This window comes from Phoca vitulina, unplaced genomic scaffold, assembly GCF_004348235.1.
Source record: "Phoca vitulina isolate PV1807 unplaced genomic scaffold, GSC_HSeal_1.0 scaffold22, whole genome shotgun sequence".
In the NCBI taxonomy this organism is placed as follows: domain Eukaryota; kingdom Metazoa; phylum Chordata; class Mammalia; order Carnivora; family Phocidae; genus Phoca; species Phoca vitulina.
Window position 1 is genome coordinate 15,354,461 of NW_022589725.1, and position 18,268 is coordinate 15,372,728.

The 18,268-nt window shown below is 49.3% G+C and overlaps 1 protein-coding gene across 1 annotated transcript in view; it reads left to right on the plus strand.

The window, feature by feature from the left end:
- The first annotated feature begins 1,318 nt into the window (after positions 1-1,318).
- Positions 1,319-18,268, plus strand: part of STK35 (serine/threonine kinase 35) — a 43,449-nt gene continuing 26,499 nt past the window's right edge. Inside the window, exons 1-3 of the mRNA XM_032419634.1 lie at positions 1,319-1,812; positions 2,406-3,003; positions 15,096-15,845. Of these exons, the coding sequence (XP_032275525.1) occupies positions 1,507-1,812; positions 2,406-3,003; positions 15,096-15,808 (1,617 nt within the window). The 5' untranslated portion in view covers positions 1,319-1,506 and the 3' untranslated portion in view covers positions 15,809-15,845. The remainder of the gene's footprint in view (positions 1,813-2,405; positions 3,004-15,095; positions 15,846-18,268) is intronic.

Here is an 18,268-nt window from a genome sequence, read left to right on the forward strand (position 1 = left end):
GGGGAATGGCTACATTATTGGGACAATTAGCAAAATTTACATATTAAAGGTGTATTAAAAGAATCATATCATTGTTAAAATTCCTGATTTTGATCATTACCCTGAGATTCTGCAAGAGAATGTCCACGTTCTTAGGACATAGACACAAGAAGTACATCAGATAAAGGGGCATAATGTCTGGAAACCCACTCCAAAATTATTTAGGGAAAAAAAGTATATGTACATATTATATACACATACACATACATAAGAGAGACTATGATAATGCAAACATAGCAAAATATAACAACTTGTTATTTTGGTTAAAAGTATATCAGAATTCTTGTGTTCACTTCGGCAGCACATACACTAAAAATTGGAACAGAGATTAGCATGGCCCAAAGTATATGAGAATTCCTTACTATTCTTGTAACTTACATGTTAATTTGAAATTTTATCCCCTCAAAATTACAGCCTTTCAATGACCACACTATCAGAAGGGGCCTGCTCCCAAACCCAAAGCACTTTTTCACTCATTCTTTTTCTCCATCATACTTATCCATGTCAAAAATTATTCTATTTGTTCAGTTAATAGTATCTAACATTTACTGTGTGCAAGGCCCTGTCCTGTTCTAAGTGTTTTAACTGTACAACCACCGTGACTCAACTACTGTTCTTCCCATCTTACAGATGGGAACTAAAAGACACAAGTTAATTAACTTGCACAAGATCACCCATATCATCTGTCTCCTCCAGGGGCGTAGACCCTCAACTAAGGTAGATTGTCTTGTTCACTGCTATTTCCTCAGAGACTCAGAACAGTGCCTAGCACATTATAGGAATTCAATAAATACCCAGATTCAGTTTAAAAACAACGGGTACCTACTAGGCATTGGAGTACAAAGCAGTGAACAAAATAGCACTTTCAGCCTTGCACCCAATTAGCCACTTATTATATATATTCATATATACTTAGCCACTCTTAGTATATGTATTTATATATTTATATATTTATATATTTATATATATATATATATATATATATATATATATATATATATATGTATTTCATTTAGCGCTATTAACACTGGGAGGTTAAGGTCCAATCACCCCTTTTGCAGAACAGAAAACTGAGGCACGGAACCGGACAATGATTTGCCCAGAATCAAAGCGGCTATTGGGAGGCAGGGTGTGGATTCCAGCCCAGTCCGGAAGGTTCCCAGGCACTGCCTATGAATCAATCAAACCGACCAATCCAATCAACCAATCAGTATTTATTAGGCGCCTACTGCGCGCAGCCCCTCTTCACACAGCGAAGGCGAGGAGGGAGGAGGCCGTGGTGGGCAGGCAGGCGCGGAGAGCCGGAGCACGCAGCGGATCGCGGGAATTTGGCGCCTATTTTTTGTTGGCTGCGTGTTCTCGCCTGTGATTGGGCCCCGCGCGGCGTGCCCGGTGCGCCCGGCTGCGGCTGCTCTGTCGACCTTGGCAAGACCCAGGCGGCGCCGTACGCGACCGGCCTCCCGGGGGATGGGCCACCAGGAGCCCCCGCTGGCCCGAGTGCGGGCGGGAGGTGCGGCTTATATAAACAGGTTATGTAAAGGGCTCAGCTGGCGCGAACACGTGGAGAGCCGCGGGAGCCCGGACGCCCGGTTCTCCCCCGCGGGCGCCGCCGCCACCACCCGTGCCGCAGCACGCTCTGAAGCACACTCGGCCCCGGCCGCCGCCTCTCGCGCCGCTCCGTACCGGAGGCAGCCCTGTCCCGGAGCGGACCATCCCCAGCCCGGGGCGCCAGGGGGGAAACGGGCCGCCCGGAAGTGGAGGGGCGCCAGCCAGGTAAGGGCGCAGTCTGCGGAGTCAAAGAGCGCCGAGGCTGGAGCCACCGCCGTCCCCTCGGGCGCTTGAGGAGGGCAGTCGGGCCCCCTGTTTGGCGGGCTCAGGGACGCGGAACTTTTAAGCCAACCTCCTCCACCCGCCGCCCTCGGGGACTTGGGTTGGTCCGCCGAGCACCGCTCAGGCTTAATTCAATGGACTGTTTACACCCGGGAGAACCCAAGGCGGGATGGGGGGAAGGGGACCCCAGGGGGGACCAGGCAGGGAACAAGATGTCCACAGTCAGAGTTGCCTCTTAAGGCAATTTTCTTAAGTCGTAAAGACTGCTGGTCGTTGTTTTTCCTATTCTTGGGCGATAAATTAACTGGGAAGCTGGGGGTGTTTTGCTCTTCTTTCCGGTTCCCCCTCTGAGCCACAGCCTAGTGGTTTCGTCCTTCCCGCTTTTCCCCTCCCCTCCCCCGTTCAGTCAGCGGCGGCGGCTTCCGTCTTAAAGGGGCCGCAGCCGCCGGAGGAGGTGGAGGTGGGGCGTTTTGCGGCCTGCGCTCCTTTCCTCCCCGCTTCGGCCTAGTTGGTTAAACCGATTCTTTCGCCCGCAGGTCACAATCCAAGGTCCCGCCTCTCCGCGTCCCGGGGCCGGACGGAGGGATGAGGCAGGGGGGACCCAGGCAGCGCCGTTGCTGCTCCCCCCGCCGCCCGCAGCCATGGAAACGGGGGAGGAGGACGGCACCCGCAGAGGTACACAAAGCTCCGAGCGGAAAAGGCGAAGCCCAGTGCCGCGGGCGCCCAGCGCGAAGCTGAGGCCGGCGGCGGCCCAGGCCATGGATCCGGTGGCGGCCGAGGCCCCGGGCGAGGCCTACCTGGCGCGGCGGCGGCCAGAGGGCGGCGGCGGGTCGGCACGGCCGCGGTACAGCCTGTTGGCGGAGATCGGGCGCGGCAGTTACGGCGTGGTTTACGAGGCAGTGGCCGGGCGCAGCGGGGCCCGGGTGGCAGTCAAGAAGATCCGCTGCGACGCCCCCGAGAACGTGGAGCTGGCGCTGGCCGAATTCTGGGCCCTGACCAGCCTCAAGCGGCGCCACCAGAACGTCGTGCAGTTTGAGGAGTGCGTCCTGCAGCGCAACGGGCTAGCCCAGCGCATGAGCCACGGCAACAAGAGCTCACAGCTTTACCTGCGCCTGGTGGAGACCTCGCTCAAAGGTAAGAGCGCCGCCGGCCGTCCCGCCCACACGGGGCCTGGACCCGCTGCTCTGGATGGCTCGGCCCCAGCGGACCCCCAGGCCCGTAGGCCCTGGTCCTGGTCCTGTCAGCCTGGGCCCAGACACGCCCTCCTAACCGGGGCCCAGACTAATAGGCCCTCCTCTCATCTCAGGACCCCGGATCAGTCCCTGGCACAGACGGGAGCTGGTATTTTCATAAAAAGGGGCTCATTAAGTGCTCACCATTATTTTAGTTAAGTGCTCAGTAAAGGTGAACTGTTATTATCAAACTTCTAGCACTTTGAGTTTCCACGGGGGGAGTGAGGGGGATTGGGCTGAGTTGGTGGAAGAACTTCAGAGCCCCCTCTCTAGGGCCTCTTCTCTTTCCCTCCTAAAGCAAACAAAAAGAACTTTACTGGACCCACCCACACCCCCTCCCTGTCTGGTTCCAAATGTCCTGACACCCTTCAGCTCCACCCCCAAACTCTTGCTTCCTAGTCTTCCGTTTTCCTCTGAGACCCCCAACCCCAAGGCAGTCAAGCAAACTGGCAGGCTTCCTGGCTAAGTCCTCTGGGGCCTGCTGAATAATACCCCCCCCCGCCCCCTCCCCCCCCGCCGTGGGCCTAGAGCTGTCACATAACATGTAACATCTTTTTTCTTCCTTTCCTCCGTTTTACATACTTCATCTTTTTCTAAACCCCCTGAGGCTGGCTGGCTTGGGTGTTTATAGGGAAGATGGGCCTCAGGGAAGCAAAGGGGCTTTTGCAGTCATGGGAGGGCTTATCCTAATTTCTGGGTTTTAGCTGCAGTTAGGGAGTGAGTTCATCTTGAGTGCCCAGTAGTCGCATGTCTTGTTCAGACTTAAAAGTAGCCAAGGATCTCTAAAGAGAGGAGAGGGCCAGGGGGCTAGAAAGGTCTTAGGAGACTTCCTCAGGGGAGAGGTTACTAATCTGAGTCCCAGCTATGTCCTAGATGTCTTACAGAGTGACTTTAGGTAATAACTTTAAAAGTAAATCCTCTCCTCTATAAATGGAGAAACTAAGGATTAGAGGTAAACAAATATAAGTTGATGAGGTTAATCAGCTTGTAAGGGAAGTTGGGTTTCCTTACAGTTATTCAGAGCTTAAGTGACATAAACCCAGACCTGTCTTGATTCAAGGCCTAGATCCTTTCAAAGGGTAATGATGCCCTCACTTCCCCAATAAACTGGAACTGACCTTTAAGAATGGGTAGGATTTGGGGTGGGGTTGGACAGGGCATTTTGTTTGGAGTTTTTGCCCAATTTTAAACTCCTGCAACCCATCCCAGGAGATACTCCGTCCCATTTCAAGTCAGTTGTTTTGACAGTGGATTGAGGGATATGATCAACATCACCTGGGGTCCTTTTTCAGCCCTGCCTCATCCTTTCGGAAAAGCCCACCCTCTCTCCCCAGGGTGAATAGATTTGCTTTGAAAAGACTTTCCACGAGAGTCTTTGAAGCTTACCTGTGTCCTAAAAGCTCTTCACTCCCATTCTCAGACTGTCTTCTCCACTGTGATTAACGAATAGTCTGGACTTCATAATACATGACTGCCTTGGGATGTGGGAATTCACTTTGCCAATGATCCCCTTCTACCCTCAGTTCATTGAGGCCAATCTTGAAACTTCCACCCAGGTGTGAAGTCTTGGCTTCCCCTCCTTACATATTGTTCAGATTCTCACGTGTGTAGAATTTGTCAGAACTCCACAGTAAACAGTGGCAGGATAGCCTCGTGGTTAATACCATAGGCTTTGCGGTTAGGCTCACTTTAAGTCATGGCTCGTCTGAACTGACTACATGAGGCATGGGACAAGTTGTTTAAAACCTGTGGGGAGCATTCCTTTATCCATAAGATAAGGGTGCCTGTGTGCTCGAGCTGCTGTGCAGCCTGGGAATGCCCCTAAGTGCTCCGATAAGGAGGAACTCAGCAAGTTCAGTCCACATTTGGAGTCCTCTTTCATCATCCCTTTTGAGAATTCACTGTGTTCTTGTTCAAGTTTGACGGTGGAGCACATCCTATTGTCTGGGTTGTCAGTAACACCAGGTTGAGAGAAACACTGGTATTTTCTGCCTCTCTTTGTGAATTAAAACAGGTCTAGGGAAACAAAATAATTTTGCTATAGGCCACATACACTTCAATCGTCCGTTTCAGTTGTTGGGAGTCTTCAAAATACTTGAGCCTCTACTATGGGTCAGGTAATGTTCAGGGCTCAGAGAGGGAGCAATAAAGGAAATGGTGCACAGCCTAGCTGATGAAACTGACATTGAAATTTACATGTCAAATGTTGATTTAGCAAGCAGTAAATAGGCATTGTTTTCTGCTATTAGTATTAAAGTTAAGAACAAAAAGACCCACATTGCTCTTAGGTTAAGTTTTCCTGCCTTCAGCTTCCAGAATTGAGCAGTCTTAATCAGCCCTGGGGCACTGGATTTACAGCATGCTGCTATCACTCAGAAATGTTAGAGCTGGAAGGAATCTTAGAGATAATCTGGTTCAACCCTGTCATTAAACAAACTCCTGTGCAGTCACCTTTTGCCCCGTCTTCTGCAATTTAGAATCATTTTGAAATAGGCCAAAAAAGTGTTAATCTGCCTTAAAGTCTCTTTTGAACTAAATTTACATAGTTACTGAGTCCTCATAGTAGCATTTTGGGCAGGGCGGGGAGGGGGGTGGCCGGCGGGCTGCAGCCTTTCCCCCAAAGGAACTTAATTTGTAAAGTTTGAGGACCTGTGGAAGACTTAAGTGCTCATCAGAGTTATGGGAGGAAAGGCAAGTTGTCTGGTTAACAAGGACTTTCTACAGAGTATTGCACAGGATTCACAAGAATGATAATCTAGAGTTAGCTAGGAATTGGCAGAGAAGATAGGCTTGAAAGAAGGGTGCCTAGGACCATGTAGATAGGTAGAGAAGAAGTGGGATTTATTTTACAATGGGCCAAATAGGGAATAGTTGGGTTTTTTCCCTCTTCGGTATCAGCGCTTTATTGAATATGCAGAAGGCATCTCTATAGTCTTAAGAAATTATTTGACCTGTAAATCCAGTCTCAAAAAGAAAAGAGAAACTTCTTAATGCAGTTCTTAGTCTTATCCAACTTTGATAGGCTTCTAGGTCTCCTGTCCTTCCCTGAACATAGGCCAAGCACATAGAGCATTATGTAGTAAATGGAAGTTTGAGTCAGCAGTGGTCTTAGAAGCCTGATCTGGTCTTCTGTTTCACAGGCAAGGAAACAAGCCTGGGAAAGAGACAGGACTTGTCTCATATGAGTTAGTGGTAGCACTCAAACCAGGCTCCCAGACTTTTTTAAACCAGATTAACAATCCTGTAAATTATTTGGTGGATGCGATGATGTCTTTGTTTAGCTTTTGAGTACTTGTCACAAAAAAACAGGAGTTAGAACATCAACAGTTGGCTTTTATCCCCTTGCTTCCATTGCCAAAGGACCCTGTCCTGAATGCACCTAAAACTAAATTCAAGATTGCTGCCACTTAGAAGACAGCAGGCAAGCCTGAACTCATTGTCAAACTAAACTCAAATTCCTGCGTGCTCTCTAACGCACACACTGATCCTTCTGAGAAACAGCGATGAATAAGGAGTTTATATATATGATATATCATCTCCAGGAGAAACCCAAGGCTCATAAGACCAAATAAGAAGTTTAGAAAAGCTGGGGATCTAGCTTATCCCATCTTGGTAAGACCCTAACTAGTTCTGCTTTACTGACTATTTCATGTTTACTGTGCTCAAGAGATCTTTAGGCGGCTTCACAGGGGTGGGAATCTAGGCCCTTGGTAAGTCTGGTCTGTGCATTTGTGCCCAGTGACGACTGTGAGCCAGGCACTGCGGGAGAGGCTATGGCAAAGTTTCCTCCATGAGGCATGCAGAAGACACAGGCCCAGATGACCACAATTCAAGGTCCCGAGAGGTGGGTAGCCTAGAAAGTGAGGCAGGAGTTAGTGTGGGGAGGGAAACTGGGGTCTTAGCAGTGGACTGGCTATCAGCCTGCACACACACACACCCACCCCAGTCTGTAGGAAAACCTGACGCTCAGAGCTGGCCCACCCCCACCTAGACCCCTAGAAAGCAACTCTGAATTCTCTACTATGCCTTGGGCCTCAGAAAAGCGGAGAGCTGGGGGGTGATGATCGGCTACTTGGACATGATCAGAGGTGTCATTAATGGCCTTGGAAATTAACGGGACACAATAAACAGTGCTAGCATTGACTGGGAGTCCGAAGGTTTGGGTTCCACTGTCACCATTAGTAAGAGCTGCAGCTTACTGATTGCTGTGGGCCAGGTGCTGTTCTAGACTTTATACCCATTAACCGATTCAATCCTCGCAACCCCCTTTTGAAGTCGGTGCTATAATTACCCCTATTTTACAGGTGAGGGGACCCAGGTTAGTGAAATTGCCCCATGTAGAACAGCTAAGCAGATAGCCAAGCTGAGGTCCAAACACAGGCATTTCGGGCTTCAGTCCGCGCTTCCTAACTGCTGTGTTGCACTCTTGGGACAGGTGGCTTAAATTCCGGGTTCTTCTGTTTTTCTTGGTTGTTAAATGGGCATAATCACATTTTACTCAGAAACTAATGGCCACTGTTTATTTTGTAATTAGGTGCTAATCAGTGTTTGGCACTGCCAGTCTGCGGGTGCCTCCCCTGTGTCTCAGCTGCCAGGGACCCTGTTCCTCCTTTCTGGTCTGCCCTTCAGTGTCTTGAGACAACCATGCAGACTTCTCTCTTATTGCTGCCTGCCTGCCTTCTGTGTGCACTGGGGATTTTAGATATCAGCCTCAGGAGACAGGAACAACCCTTGGCTTAAATGAGAATTTTGGCTAATTGGGTTGCACAGGATAGGCTTTTTATAGTGTAAATTTCCAAGAATTGCTTAGCTTCCTATAAAACATCAGTTCACTCTCAACTCCGATTTGGCCTTTGGGTGGGGTCCTTAGTGACCCAAAAATTTTGGATCCTTACCTCGTTGTCTTTAACATACACATTCTACATGCCTACTACTAGAACTTTCCCTGTGTCGTCTTTTTTTTTTTTTTTTAAGCCTCCAGCTCACAGTTCTCCTCTTGTTTCATTTCACCCAATTATTGAGCCCCTGCTATGTGTGAGGCGGACCGAGAGGAGTGCAGAGACTTGGTTTCCTCCCGCAGTGCGCAGGCTCATGGAGGAGACGGACAGAACACAGATGTTACTTCACCGCAGCCTCTGAGAGGTGCTCTAGGGGAACGGTTGCCAGGAATGTGGACTAAGTTGAGGGGAGGGAAGGATGAGTTGTAAAAGGGTAAACAGAAGCAATCCTGGCAAGAGGTAAGGCCTAGATTAAGTGGGAAGGCCCTCGCATGTGGAGAGGAAAATGGGCCAGGGCCGCCAGGGGTTACTTCCCACTCTCTGCTTGGCTGGCAGAGTCTGCATTTTAACAAGACCCCTGTAATGTTCCATTCCTAATAGCTAGGCTCAGTATTTTCATGTTTGTGCTCATTTAATCCCCCATTTGAAGTTGGGTGTTTTCGTAACCTGGTCTTATACAGGAGAAAATCCAGATCCATCAAGGTCAAGTAACTTGTCCAGTACCACCAGTGAAGGGTCAGGCTCCAGATGTACACAGAAGCTCCTTCCAGTTTCCGTGTGCTTGACCTGCTGCTGCCTTATGACTGCCCAAGGGCTGCCCCTGGTGTCCAGACATACGAACATAATTAACACCCAGTAGTTGTATGCTCCGGTGTCCAGGTACCATGCAAAATGCTTCCTGTATCACAATTAGGCCTTAGAGTAGCCCGGTCAGGTAGATGTCTCCCAATTTATGGATAATGAAACAGATTCATAGGGTCTTAAGACCTTCGCCCAGGGTCACATAGCCATGGAAGTGAACAGTGGGGGTGCCAGCCCTGGGCCTGGCAGGCTCCGCAGCCCTTGTCCTGTCTTTTCTGTTAGGCCTGCAGGTTCTTGGCCTCTTGGCCTCTGTAGGACACTGTATCTTGTCTTGGCAGCCACCCTAAGGGGTTGATTGTCTAGTGCACAGTGACATTTGACTAATCTCATGAAGTACTTTGAACACACCCTGTGTGTTGATACTGGACCCAGCCTCTTTATAGTGACAGGACACAGCCCAAGGTCATTGAGACGGGGACCAGGGCTTGGTCTGTGTGCTCATCTTTCTTTGGAAGAAGAGCTTGTCTTGGGAAGGGTCCTTGTCTTCAGCTTCTCAGGACTGATTGTCAGCTGAGCCACTTCTTTAAAATATATATATTAACATATAGCTTTTAACTGATCAAAAACAGGGCTGGCTGTAGTCATAATGAATTCAGAGTTCATTTTTCTAGGTTTTTTTTTTTCCTAACCCTTTTTCTTAAAATTATAATTTTATATTCTACTTTTTTTTCCATTTCACGTTAAACTTGCTTCTGACCTGTTATGTGACCTCCTCTTTTGACTTTTTATTTAAGTAAATTAGAAGTATAACATGGCCCTTTAAAGCATTCAGCCAAGTGGCAATACTGTAATTAACCACTAACTCTTCTTGGACCATTCTTTTCGATCCTTCACTTTTACTTTGTTGTGTAGAATACCCGTTCTGGGTGCTTCGGGGGCTTGCTGTGCCCTTTTTGTTGCTGTCGGTGATAGGGGTCTCGTTCGTTTCTGGTTTTTGTGTTTTTGGTACTCTTCTTAGAATAAATTCCTCGAGTGAGTTTTTTTATGTCCAATGGATTGAGCAATTTTAAGACTTGTGATACATACTGCTGAACTTGGTACATTTAAGTCAAAATCCTAATTAGTGCTCTACTGAAAAATGAACCTGCAGTTCGTGTGATTGGACTATCAACACGAGGGACTTGGTGAACATGAAACTCCTTGGGGGCATATGTCCGTGAACTTAACAAAGAATCTGTGTCAGCGGTGGGCCGTAGAACATCTAGGCTGTAGGCTCATGGTTAGGAATCCAGACTGTAGAGCCTGGGCCCATCTCTTACTAGCTGTGAGACCACAGGCAAGTAATTATTCTTGAGCCTTTGTTTCCTCCCCTGTAAAAGGGGATGTAATTATGTTCTCAGTAGATAGGGGTTTGGAGTAAGAAGAGAGGATTGGCTAGAGTACTCTCTCCATGCTTCCTTCCTGTCACAGAGGACATGTGATGTTACTAAGTTCTATTGATTCAAGATCTCCCCCCGCCCCCCCATCTCTCCCTTGCCAGTCCTCACTTCTTGGGGTTTCCAAAACTCCTGATGAATCTCTCAGCTGCCGGGCTGTCTTCCATCTCTAACTCCTCATGCCTGCAGAGGGAACTTGTAGGAGGGATTCTGAGACCTGCTCTTGCATGTGGCCGCATCTTGGTGATCAGAACCCAGTGTAAGCAGCTGTGTGCGGTAGTGTTCTTAGCAGCCTATTAGCAGTTCTAAGCAGTCTTACTTAAATGGTAGGTCTTAAACTTGGTGACTTAAGACTCTGTAAGCAGGATATCATTCTAAAACATGTCAAGAACTTTTAGTTCCCATTTCTTAGAGCTTAAGCTCAAATCCTTCAGTCTGCCAGACCCCGTTTCTTAGGACCCAACTCCAGCGGCTTCACCTTCAGCCTCCTTTCTGCACATCTCCTGCTACATCTCTTATGTGCTGACCCCAGATGACTTGGGTCCCGAGCTGAGAGCTCACACCCCGTGTGTGGTGTGCTCACTCTCCATCCTGGGAGACACTGCCCAAGGGCCACCCCTGAGTGATCTTCAGCCTGCCTCTCTCCTAACCACCTTGCCCACTCCTTGGGCGGAATTGCACCCTGTTCCTTGTTCTCATCCCTGTGGGCTGTCATTCTGCTTCTAATGACCAGAAACCTGAACGAGGGCAGAGACGACTGCTGATCTCCTCTCTGGTGTCTCACAAGCAGCGTGTGCCCAGGAAGTGTTTAAATGGGATTGACTAGAGTTAGGAAATCCCAGCTTCTGGAGGCAGCTTGGGAATAGGCTCATGAACCCCTGGCTATGTTGTATCCCTTTCTAGGAGGTGCCTTCTGTCCCAAAGCTCACACCGACTCATCCTTCTGCCAAGCCTGCGGGCCTCAAGTTTCTGAACAAAGCAGGCCACATTTTGTTGGGAGACACCTGCTTGACTTGTTTTTTTCCCCCATTTTCTCTGTCTCCCTGTGAACTGTGGCATGGAATGTTTTGAAATAGAGTATAATCTGTGGTCTCCAGGCTGTTGGACTTGAAGGGAAGGTAATCAAACTGTCCTGAAGGTGGGCCTGTCTCTTTAATCACAGTGCATTTCCTAGCCCCCTGGGACCCGGGTGACAGCATCGTGTTGGTGGAAGGACTTGGCAGCGGAGGCCCAGGTCTTACCCAACCAGCCATGGCCGTGATCTTGGGCCAGTTACTTAACCTTCCTTTTAGTTTGCCAACCTGTAAAAGCACGTCCAGAGAGCAGAGACGGCTCACATAGTGAGCCTTTACATAGTGCCTGGAACCCAGTGGCCTCTTAGGTGAATTTACCTGAAATCCTTAACACTTCCAGGGAACACTCCATCTCTCTCTCGCTCTGGGAAGCTAAATCTTTGACTCTTCTCACCTTACAGAACTGTCAGGCTGTACCAAACAAGGGAATTATAAAATTTAATTTTGTTTCTATCCACTCAAAACATTGTAAGCTTCATGTGGGGATTCTGCTCTAGTTGGTGCGTGTGTATTCTGGGTCTCCGTCCTGAAACTGCGGGTAGCCATGGCTGGGCAACTGCCGGGCCGGCTGTGAGATGGATGGACACTGATGCTCCCTGGGACCACCTGACCTTCATGAGCCCCTACTGACCGGTGGACCCCAGGGATGTGTCTGCAGGAATCCGTGTCCTTGCAGGACCATGGTTTGGTGATCCCTGAAAGTTTGAGCACTTTCCCTTCCCCAGTGTGCAGTCACCGTGGTAAATTAGAAGACAAGAGCTGTGGCCAGTCAGAAGAGGGAAGTCACCGGGGAGGTCAGGCGGGCATCAAGTAGGTTGGCGTTTGGGCAGGGGGTGAAGGTACACATTCAGATGCACCAGCAGAAGTGTGGGGAGAGAGAAGGCTTTCTAGGGAGGGAGCACCTCAAAACCGCCTGGTCTGCCTAGAACATGGGCTTAGCTATTTACGGCCTGAGCAATATGATAAAATCATCCACTTTCATTTTCTGATTTCAACGTCCTGTTTCCTAGCGCTTCACTCTGTGACCTACAGCACTGGGCTTATTGGGATCGGTGGCTTCCTCGGACTTGACGGAGGCCCAGTGGAGAGGTTATTGATGGTCGGGATGTCCTTTCCCCAAAGTATCTGAGGCCCTGCAGAATCTGTTTCTTGTCTGTGACTTAACTCCCAGGACTACGTGGTGTCGGTGTCCCTGTGAATGTGGGGGCAGCAGAGGCTCACAGAGCTTCGGCCATCCTTTGCCCAGGGTCCTTCCCGTCGTTTCTGTCTCCCCCATGTTTCCCTTCGAGCTAGGAGCCTACCCAGTTAGCCAGGGCATAGAGTTGTGATCTAACCCCAGACTCGGCACCTTCTCACCTGGGCCCTTCCTGTGACTTCACCCTGGCTGGCTTCTCAGCAGAAACGCATCAGGTGCCACGTGCCCTCCGTCCTACCGTGAGGTAGGCAGGGGCCCAGTGGGCAGTCTGCCAGAAGGAAAGGACTGGAATTGTCGCATGCCTCTCCTGTTTGTGAGTGGGCAGCAGGGGATTCCTGCGTGAAAACCCATGCTGCGGTTTCTGATGAAATGAGCCCACGGCCCTGGCCCGTGCAGGGAAGTGGTTTTTGCCTCTGGGACAAGTGCCGCCTTCCCTGGCTTTCCATTCTGACATGCTCCCTGATGCCGGGTCGGGTTCGGAGCCCGCTTCTTCCTGTCCGGCACTTTGCTCTCAACAGACAGCCCCTGCCTGTAGCATGTCCGGAGCTCAGCTCATTCCCCCCCACTGGAGCAAGCTTTTCAGTCCCTGGCCCATAACCCCCCCCCCCCGCCCGCCCCCAGGGCACTTGTTTACCCTTCTTTTCTTTCCTTGGGTCCTCATAACCTGCACTTACAATGTAGTCTGTTTTGCAGACTTGTTTTCTTTTTACTTTAGTTGCCCTGGTTACCAGCTTTGTATATAAAGTAATCACCATTCCCCACCCTTTATTTCCCCACTGTTTCAGTGAAAAAGTTGCACTGTTTTCTGATGGTAGCCCTTGCAGAAGGAATTTGATGGCTTTTTAAACACTTCCTTTCTGGCTGTACCACCAGCAGACCTTTTCCTGCCCTCGTTTTTACGGGTCTTTACTCTGGCGTCGGGATGGATTTGGGCTTTAGATCACCGCATCATTTCGCAGTGTTTTTAGATAAAGAGCCTCAGCCCACCAGAGCCAGTGACCTAGAAAGAGGATTATGAGATGGGAAAGAGCTAATTTTAAAAAGAAAACGCCCATCTGCCCTAAACGGGTTCTACCTGTGTTGCTTTGATTGTGAGTAATATAAACAAACAAATTATATAATTACAGGGGAAGTGAGGTCTGTCTGATCATGGTCAAAAACCCAGAGCTTTTGCCTTGTCCATCTCTCTTCATCCTGCCTCAACCCAGAACTCCCAAAACAGTGGCTTCTGTAGACTCAGCTTTGGCAGAGGCTATGTAAAGAGATGTAGCTCTTATTTTCCTGGTGGAATGGAGACCCCGTACTAGGGATGAGAGGACTGGTCTTCACGCTCAGTCTTGAATGATCCATATGACCACCCACGGCAGGCCCCGCCTTTTCATCAGCAAGATAAGACTTCTGCCTATTTAGACTTTGGGGGCAGTTATAGTCCTCAGATAACTTCCACAGAAGGACTCCGTGTGCCATTAATTGCTTTATAAAGAACATTGGGATTTGTTTGGAGATGCCAATCACCAGCTCTCCTGGAGTTTCTATTGGTTCAACAAAAGGAAAGACTTCTTGAAAGGCAGAGCTGGAGAGTCAAGCCAACACGACTTGATTCTAACTTCTGTGTCTGCTTTGGACTCCTGTTCCCACCAGACTTTCTTCCTGTTTACACCTCTCCCATGTCCATTATCCATCCCATCTCTCAGCCTAGAATTCTCTTCTTGCTTCTCCCCACTGATCTACTGCCTGTCCTGTAGGTGGAACCCAGGTCCTGCGCCTTCTGACTCCCAGATCTGGCAACTCCTACCCACCCGTCACTGCTCGTTGTAAAAGTTGACCTCGATGCAGATACTTAAGATGCTTGCTGTCTTACATACTTACCTGTTATCTCCTTGAAACTAAGCTTTGTAGAGAGAGGGGCCTGTTACAGACCTAACTTGTGCTAGGCAGATACGGTGGGCGAGCAGCAAACACTGGAATATGCCTCTCGAATGAAACTGTAGTGCCGTGTTCTAGGCGCATCCACAAGAGTCCTGCAAGTTAGGAGAGCGAGGAGGAGAGGTCCTTTGCCTGATAAGGATTAACAGACATTTTTACGGCCTTCTTGCACCCTTGACCTTGTCTCATCAGCAGCCCTGCGAGCCATGGGGGGTGTGATGCTGCTGGTCCGGAGGCACTGGAATGAAACACAGTGGCTTCCCAGTCACATGGATTGGAGTCCCTGGGCTCTTAAGTCTCTGGGAGCCTCAGGTTCTTCATCTTTTAAGATGGGGCTATTTCCGCCCTACCCCCGGGGGGGGAGGGTGAATACCAGCCTGAAGGTCAGAGGCCAGTGTAGGTCTTCTGTGAGTGAGTGCCGTGTGGCTGTGTACAGGTGTGGCGGCAGAAGCAGAGACTTGGAAAGGTGAACTAAGTGCACTTGCCTCCTGGTTATTCATTGAGCCGGTCAGCAGGCAGCGGGTAATTCCAAAGCCAGGTGCTTGACCCCAGTGTCCGCAGCCTGTGTCATTTCTCAGCTTGTTAGCCCTTGATTCATCCCATGTGAGTAGAGCTGGGCCTGCTTCGTGCAGTGTTGGCTCCGTGCGGGGTTTGCTGGTCCTCTCGGATGGGAGCCTGGTCACCACTGTCCCATCGTAAGTCCGCTGTGCTGCATGCGTGTCGTCTGAGAGTGGTGTGGATGTGTCCGTGGCACTCAAGCTCTTTCCGGTCTTCCTTCGATTTAGGAGAAAGGATCCTGGGTTATGCCGAGGAGCCCTGCTATCTCTGGTTTGTCATGGAGTTCTGTGAAGGTGGAGACCTGAATCAGTACGTCCTGTCCCGGAGGCCGGACCCAGCCACCAACAAAAGCTTCATGCTACAGCTCACAAGCGCCATTGCCTTCCTGCACAAAAACCACATCGTGCACAGGGACCTAAAGCCAGACAACATCCTCATCACCGAGCGGTCTGGCACCCCCATCCTCAAGGTGGCAGACTTTGGACTAAGCAAGGTCTGTGCGGGGTTAGCCCCCCGAGGAAAAGAGGGCCATCAAGACAACAAAAATGTGAATGTGAATAAGTACTGGCTGTCCTCAGCCTGCGGCTCAGACTTCTACATGGCCCCCGAAGTCTGGGAGGGACACTACACAGCCAAGGCCGACATCTTTGCCCTGGGCATTATCATCTGGGCAATGATAGAAAGAATCACTTTTATTGACTCTGAGACCAAGAAGGAGCTCCTGGGGACCTATATCAAACAGGGGACCGAAATCGTCCCTGTTGGTGAGGCGCTGCTAGAAAACCCAAAGATGGAGTTGCATATCCCCCAGAAACGCAGGACTTCCATGTCTGAGGGGATCAAGCAGCTCTTGAAAGATATGTTAGCTGCTAACCCACAGGACCGGCCTGATGCCTTTGAACTTGAAACCAGAATGGACCAGGTCACATGTGCTGCTTAAAATTCAGGGCAAAGCATCTTGAGTGTTTTTAAACTAGGTGAGTGTACTCTTTTTGTTCTGCATGCACACTTCCCGGACTGGATTCTTCATCTCGGGCCCTACAGTGGGCCCCATGGAGCTGGGGGGGCGATGGAGGGTTGAAGACAACCGAGTGCTTATTGTGAGAGGACCCGCCTGAGTCTTGAGGAGGAGAGCTTTGGGGGAGTGAGAGCTGAAAAGTCTAGGAAAGTTCTCTGAGGGGACATCGCATTTGAGCAGAGTCTCATGTGTTTTAGAAATACTTTTTCTCGTCAATTAATAAATGCTTACTGGAGAAAATGTGCAAAAGAGATAACGGACAATTTTTTTCAGAGAATAAACATTATCCATAATTGTATCCTTCCTATTCACATGTCCAATTCTGCACAGTTGAGACCGTGCTATATTTAGGTACAGTTTTGTTTCCTGCTCTTTGAATACTCACCTGAGCATCTCCCCATGTGATACTTTGGAAGTTCGGTTTTCAATAATTGATGTCCCATTATATGTACAATTTTCCTATTTTAGATATCTGATGGGTTTCCTTCATTTTAGATAGTGTAAATAATGTGTGAGTGAATATTCTTATATGGAAGTCTTTGCTTATTTAAGAGATTGATTGTGGGCTTCCATTTGTCAAGTGTTGTGCTAGGCTCTGGGGTAACAGCGGTGAGCAAATTCAGAAAATGGCTCCCCCATCCTCATGAATTCTGCAGCTTAGTTGAATTAGTCGGGGAGAGAAACATTGATCGTTATTTGTCATAGGTGCTTTACGACAAAGGAGAAATGATATTAAGGGAAATTAGCCTTTTAGGTGATGGTGCCCTGAGGCAGGAGTAGGGAATTGGGAGCATTCCAGGTAAAAGGAGTAACCTCTGCAAAGGACCTGAAGCTGGAGGGAGCCTAGCACACTTGAGCGCCTCCGCCAGTTTGGGGTAGTGAAGAGAGCAGACCTTTGGTAATCAGACAGTGACCTGTCAGGAGAGTTAGGCAGAGCTGAGGTGGAAAATCCAAAAGTGTGTACCGGGCAGGGCAGTGGTCGTTGAGATGGACCAGAGAGTCTGGGGTGTGAGCAAGGGACATAAGATCAGAAATAAGGTGAAATGGGGACCCTGGAATTTGACCTTAGGAGGCATTTGGGAGCCATGTGCATACCAGAGCAGAAGGGTGCAGCGTTAAGGACTTCCGGTACATGCGAATGGAGTTGAACTGGAGCCTGAGAGACCAGCTGGACCAATGGTTTTATTCCCAGTGCTAGTAAGGCGATGTTGTTGAACCGGAAATTAAGTAGCACTGAGAATGGAGGAGTGCCTGGATCATCATCAAGGCAGGCAGTTGGCAAGACAGCCGGCCAGATGTGGAAGCAGAAGAAAGCAGTACATTGGGAGAGATTGATGGCAATAGATACAAAGGCTGGCTGGTGTATTGGTCAGATTTGACTTGTTTTCAAGTAAGGCAGCCTAGCTTTGTGAGAAGGGACAAGAACATTGACTCCTCCCATATATGCCAGGTGGGTAGTAGCAATTGGTTTCCCCTTTGCCACCCTGCAAGGGGTTAGGTCATTTATCCACTGTCCTTCTAATTTAAGTGCAGGTGTATTTTCCTCATGACCCTCCCCCCATCCTACCTTTTTTCTTAATCTGGCAAGCTGGAAATAAGCTATTCTTATATTTGCTGAAGCCTTGAGATGAGGTGATGAGGGGTGGTGCTAATCCCAGGGGTCACCCTGGGCACAGAGCCGTCCGTCGCCTGGGTGGGTTCTTGGTCTCTTCCTTTCCCCCCATCGCCCTCGGAGTGCTGTTTGCTGTCAGTGAGTGCTGAGTGGAGCCTGGTCACATCTGTAATGTTCTCAGTGAACTTACTTCGGGAGCGAGCCACTAGGTTTAATTCTTCCTTCCCAGAAACATTGAGCACTTTGGCAGATGGCAGGCCAGTTTGCCCTGCTGCCCACTGAGTGAGAGTGTTCTCCAGAGCTCGGTTTGGGGTAGTGCCGTGTTAGAGCCCAGAAAGGGTTGGCTAGACCACGTTTTAGTCATATTTCATGCCACCACTTCTCATTTCCAACTTACCGCTTCCACTTTTAAAAAACCTCTTAGAGGGACACCTGAGTGGCACAGTTGGTTAAGCACCTGACTCTTGGTTTCAGCTCAGTTTGTGATCTCTGGGAGATCCGCTCATCGTGGAGTCTGCCTGAGATTCTCTCCCTCTGCCCTTCCCTCCCCCCCACCCCATAAACGTGCGCGCGCGCTGTCTCTCTAAAATAAATCTTAAAAAAAAAAAAACCTCTTAGAATTCAAGTTTTGTCCTGGGGTAGGATGAAGGTTGTCATTGGGAGAGACCTGAATTTGGGTTAGGATTGTGGGGTTGTCAAAACTTATGAGATCAGGTCTCCATTTGGACAGCCACCGTTGGGATTTGTCCTGGTTTGCAGGGCAAAGTTCT